We start from the raw sequence: 6,069 nt of genomic DNA, 5'->3' as shown, positions 1-6,069 counted from the left end.
AGTCCACCAATCGCACTGCATTATTAGCCCCCCCGAGAAAAAAAAAAACAAAACAGAAAAGCGTGGAAAGATTCCCTGCGAGACGCAAGCCGATCGATCGGACCGGTACACCATACTATTACAGGAGGACTACAGGTAGACAGGAGTAGTACGGGCAAATATTTCCCTCCCAATGATGGAACACGAGAGGGACGTCCCAACAAAAAAGCCATGATGTTGTCATCCAACAACCAATGGGAAATTGACCTAGGGTTTTCGGGTGCTGCACAAGACAGCGGATCTGTCCGTCTTACTAGTGTGCCCTACACACACACACACACACGCAGCTCCAATGATCCATCGACCTGAAAATCCTAGCAGACCTACTTCCGTACAGCATTGCTCCCGAACAGACAGCACAGACATACACGCCGATCATTCCGCCGTTGAAGTCTTTGCTAGTGTCGAGTGCAAGATTCATGACCTCATAGATTCCACAAAACCTTGACATCATACACAGTGGACTTGAAAATTACATCTTGCAAATCGAGTTGCCATCTTATCTACTGGTTTGCTGCTCGATCGATCACTTTACGATGCCGTCTGGACTGGAGTTTGCACGGGTAAGGAAGATATGATTGGTACTATACATGAAATCAACTGGCTTCCAGGTGTCAACGACTAACTAAGCACAGTACTGCATAGAATGGCAAAACATAGTAAAACGTTCTTGCGAGAAAACCAAGGAGCTGGTATTCTTCAACCGACAGCATCATCCAATTTGAAGAAGTAGAATGCAGTCCTACCGTTATTGATTATGCCGCAGATAACCAAAACCAACATGTACCTTAACTGAGCATGGAGCTAATAATACATATTTCCTATTTATCTTCGTCCCCTTTTTCGGGTGGTCCTGTCAACCATCCTTTGGCCACATACAGAACTCAACATAAAATTTTGTCTACAGGTGTCCACGGCATCTTGTATTATATCTTGAGAAAAATTGGAGTTTCCATGGAAAATCCTCCCCTTTGGCTTTAGATCAGCTTCCCAGCAGATAGTTTAGGTCTATCTGCTGGCATCTGCCTCCTCCGGTATCACAGTTAATGTCACTGTCACATTGTTCGCTCTTTTAACAAGAACTTTAAATGGTATCCCGACCTTGTCCCCCATGATATCAATTATCTGCAGCCAACACTTTATTATCGTGTTTGTGCAACTAAAAGGAAAAAGAATACGATCTTCCTCTTGAATTGTGGGTTTGAAAGAAAAGGAATATTGAAATTAGAAAAAACAAAAAAGGACGAGTCCACTACTGCAATTGGTTCTAACCAGCTACTTTTTCATGGCGATATTCAAATATGATATTATAACAGGGAAAAGATAAGGAATTCTGCCGGTATAGTAATAATAAGTCATATAGCACACATCACTAGTAGTTGTCTTTAGTTACCTCTTTGATGCTCTCAACTGGTTTGCCACCAAATTCGACAACCACATCCCCAGGACGAAACCCTGCTTGTTCAGCTGGAGATGCTGGTGTAACCTGATTGAGAACCCACATACTGTTAGCAGACGCAGCATTGACAAGGTATTACCAGAATCAGTATAACAAAGCCAAGTGCGCCAACCATATATATTCATAAACTAACACAGCGAGCACAGTAGCTTGTTTGTAACACATAGTACAAAGTGCCTTATTATTTCATAAGAGGAACCAATAATAACTTACCATAGGAACAAGCACCCCTTTTCTTACGTCTGGAAAAGTACTTGACTTTTCTTTGAGCTGTGCAATGATCATGGGGTTCAGGTCAAGCATCTTTAAACCAAGCCATGGCCTTACAACTCTCCTGCATTGCATATTGGACACAAGCGTAAGCGGCTCCCAAACATGCAGGTAAACAAACATGAATAGTATAATTCATCCAAAACAAATATAATAAAAAAGGTTGATATACACAGTCTTATTCATTCTCTGATTACAAACAAAAGTTCCATCAGGATTCAGGACATCGATATAGCCTTTCACTATGACACTTCGACTAGCAATATCTATATCTATATCATAATGGAAATTGTTACAGATTATGAAGGATCTTTATAATGAATATAACATCGTCAATCTTGAATTCTTGAGTGGTCAATTTACATAAAATTTTATATATTGCAATTTTAATAAAAAATATATATACTTGGGATGGACAACCTAGATATACATATAATTATGATTGAAGGATCGAATGAAGTATTATTATCCTTTCATTAGATAGAATGAAACTTGGAAACACTACATCTTCAGCAGGCGTATAAACAGCCGTGCAAAATACTATTTTGCATTGTAGATTGTACTGTTTGCAGAGTGTGATAGGCAGTGTGATAGGGACTCTGCTGGAGATAGTCTAATGGTATTGCATCTTTTATTGTTTGTTCACACATACTTTATTATATGTTTTGAACTTCTCATCACTAGCTCAATCCAAGAGAACACATCATACCAAACTATAGAAAGAAATTCCAAAGAGAAAGTGTAAAGAAGGCGATACCATGATATAATAAATTGCAATCAGTATTATGCTAAAGTAAGAATAGGGCATACCCATTTTTGTTAAAGTTATCTACTATTTTAATGACAGAGTCAATTGGTACTGCAAAGCTCAAACCATCAGCATTACGAACTTTCATCACATTAACTCCAATAATCTCACCATCAAGGTTAACAAGAGGTCCTCCAGAATTTCCCTGCAGCATACAAATGTGTCAAAAATTATTCAACATATATTGATAAGCGAAAACAGAGTATCCAATAAAATTGAGAATCATAAACTATATGTTATGTATGTAAAAGGCATGCTACACTAACATTTTAATGTTTTATTTTGACTAGAATTTACATAATCTCCTGCATTTTTTTGGGAAATGCTGAGATGAGGTGACAATTGATGAGGCATAGTTACATGGCCTAAACATTTGAGAAGAACTAGTATACTCAAACAGTCAAATGCAAACTGGCACACTAATTTCACATGTTAGCAACACAAAACAAACGACCTTACCTGATTAATAGCACAATCTGTTTGAAGATACTCCCTTCGTAATCCTCCAAGACCCAGATCACTGCTTTTCCGGTCAACACAGCTACAACAAAGAAAAAAGTCAACACAGACAGTTTTAGTCAACAGCATGCAAATTTTTCATGAAACTAGTAATATTAATGATCACTCATGTGAGTAAATTGAATAAAAATTATTAGGTCATAACCTGACAATACCAGCTGTAACTGTGTTCTGAAGAGAAAGTGGACAGCCCAGAGCAACAACCCAGTCACCTGGCTGAAGTTGAGATGATGATCCAAGCCTGGCAGCAGGTAAAGGGGTCATCGACTTAATCTTCACAACGGCAATGTCAGACAGGCGGTCAGCATTAAGGACAACACCTTCAAATTCACGACCATCTTGTAAAGTCACACTAACCTGTAAGAATATTCAACTCTCTAAGAAAAGACGAGGATGGAAACAGATGTGTGTAAAAAATAATAACCTCAGTCAAATCATAATCAATGATCTCAAGCACATATGCATATCATACTCTGCAGCAAGCAATGTAATTATCCATGATACTATAGCTTGGGGATTTGGATCACTAAGTTTAGAACATTAAACCTAGTACTTGGTAGATAAACTATTGGTGGTCAATCTCGTCTTAAAAGAAAGGTAAAAGAATTAAGGACATTGAGTTGACTAGATTATAAAGTTAAGAGACAATTTTTAAATAAATCAAGACAACTACCCTAACTAGGTAAGAAATACAAAAATTCTAGCATCTACCACCACCAAACTCTTCCCAATGAGAATAAATATAAAAATACTAGAATTAATATGGAGTTAAATCAACCCTTCAGTACTAGTGTCTGAAATTTAGCAAAGAATGAGCTACCAAATTGACACAAATTGTTGTTCAAGTAAGCAATCCAAATGCATGCTTCACATTTGTACACATGACCAATGATAAGTGGTTGACACTGGATAGTGTGTTTACACAGTTAACATGTAAGGGTTGTGTAGTGCCAAGTTAGCAACCTTTCTCCTCACAATTGCTTTTGTGCTTTGAAAATCTGCAACAACATGCGCACATGTCAATATAGTCCCATCTGGATCTATTATAGTTCCAGATCCAATGCTCTGCTCGTTTACCCATCCATGCATATCTACAAAAGGTAATTCGAGAAGTTCACTGCACATAGCCACAACACTGGTGAGGAATTTGACAGTTTTCAAATAGACGGATATGTTCTCACCATGCATAGAAGAAATGTTTACAACAGCAGGACCAACTGCAGATGCCGCCTTGGCAATCGAATTCCTGCCTAGACACGCTGGGCAGCATCTTGGATCACCAGAGCTTCCGTCAGAACCTTGGTCGCCATTGTTAGCAGGTGAAACCGATGCAGACGTGAAGGTATTCAGTACTGGGAACCCTACAAACACATTTGGACACAGTAAGATCTTTGATACAGAGCTCTATCTTACCCAGGCGAAGATAACAACAAACAAGGCAACTGCAGATTCAGGTAAAACAAAAATGCATCAGTCTCATCAGAGTTACTAAGGACACCTTGAAGGTGCTAATCTGTCAACTGTAACTATGATGCACATAGGTAAAAATCAAAGTTTATCATATTGTGAAAAAGGATTATTCCCCGGACTCAAACAAAGACCTTGCAAGCAGGCTGATGCTATGATATTTAAAAACAGCCACCTATCTGGATGATCCAACACCTGCAACTTTTTATGGCATGCCTTTGCACATTACAACTTGTGTTCGTCTCGACATACATTGGTCCATTGACTATAGTAGTTCAAAGTACGGCTGAAAACTTGAGTCCAACCACAGGTCCCTCTACTGAATTGAAGTAACGAGACCCGCCAATGCGCATAACGCCGTACGCAGATAGTCAGATGGATGTCTAGCAGAGAGCAAACGCAAGCCCAATCGAGTGGCATTCCAAAAACCTCGAACCCAAACCACCTTGGACAGTTGGACAGGCAACCACTCCCGACTCCGCCACGCAGCAAAAAGACAGTCTATCCGATGGTCTAGGGTGTACCGATGTAGATAGGCGAGGGAGGGGGTGGCGAAAACGGACCTTGGAACGGATATGGGAGCAGATACGGGGAGAAGAGGCAGGTGCCGGAGCGGAGGCCCTCGGCGGCGGCGGAGGAGGAAAAGGCCTGGCGTGGCGGCTGCGGCGGGGAGGCCGAAACGTAGACGGCTGTGTCGGGATCGCGGAGGCGCGAGAAGGCGGCGGTTGCGGCTAGGAGGAGCGCGGCCCGGCGGCCGACGCGGAGGAGCATTCTGGAAGGATCGCTTGCTGCCTTGGCGTGCCGCACACGAGGAAAGGAGAGCACACGAGGAAAGGAACGGGGAACGCAGAGCGGAGCAGCAGGGCCGTCGCGAAGCGTCTGAGCTGAGGTAGGAGGAAGGAAATGGACCTTTTGGTTTTCTTGCGGGCTGCGGACCTTTCAAAAGCCGAGTTGAGCCAGCAGACCTGCACGAATTCAGTCCAACCATCAAATGCTCCTCCTCGTATGGTCTCTTCCTACGGCCCACTTCTAGCCGCGCTCGCCCGTTCTGTCGCTTAAGGACACAACGCCCCGATCGGGATTGGTGTACAGGAGACCCCGAGGCTTCTTCGGTTAGGGATTGATTAGAAAGGATTAGATGAGATTAAATTCTCTTCTTTACAAATTTGAATAGGAGAGGATTAAATCCTCTCCAATCCATCTCAAACCAACTTAAACCGAACAAGTCCTCAGAGGTAATTCGGTATTTACCCATATCACCCTAATTAGGGTTTCTTAATGCTCTCCCTCGGTGAATACCGTGATAAAGACATGCCTCGTTAAAACTTCCAAAAACCCAGTAAAAAATATGGAGAAAGAACGCATGGCAATGCATATTATATATGCACTTTGTGGCCTCGTTAAAGAAATTCATGTGAGAAACTTTAGGAAAACTCACCAAGGAAAAAAGAGTACAACAACTGTCATCGGGATAGATTTCGATCTTCTAGATCTGGATTCTATCGAA

At 41.4% G+C, this 6,069-nt stretch overlaps 1 protein-coding gene across 1 annotated transcript; it reads right to left on the bottom strand.

The window, feature by feature from the left end:
- Positions 1-503: 503 nt before the first annotated feature.
- LOC100277723 (uncharacterized) lies at positions 504-5,458 on the bottom strand. The gene is made up of 9 exons (NM_001151218.2): positions 5,126-5,458; positions 4,277-4,456; positions 4,059-4,186; positions 3,241-3,452; positions 3,036-3,117; positions 2,579-2,721; positions 1,712-1,832; positions 1,433-1,525; positions 504-1,164 (listed from the first exon to the last, which is right to left on the bottom strand). Exons 1-9 carry the CDS (start codon positions 5,331-5,333, stop codon positions 1,048-1,050), a joined length of 1,284 nt encoding a protein of 427 aa, NP_001144690.1. The 5' UTR covers positions 5,334-5,458; the 3' UTR covers positions 504-1,047.
- Positions 5,459-6,069: the final 611 nt, after the last annotated feature.

This window comes from Zea mays, chromosome 4 (genome assembly GCF_902167145.1).
Source record: "Zea mays cultivar B73 chromosome 4, Zm-B73-REFERENCE-NAM-5.0, whole genome shotgun sequence".
NCBI classification, from domain to species: Eukaryota; Viridiplantae; Streptophyta; class Magnoliopsida; order Poales; family Poaceae; genus Zea; species Zea mays.
The sequence above is the reverse complement of the archived record's forward strand: the minus strand, read 5'-3'. Positions and strand labels throughout refer to the sequence as shown.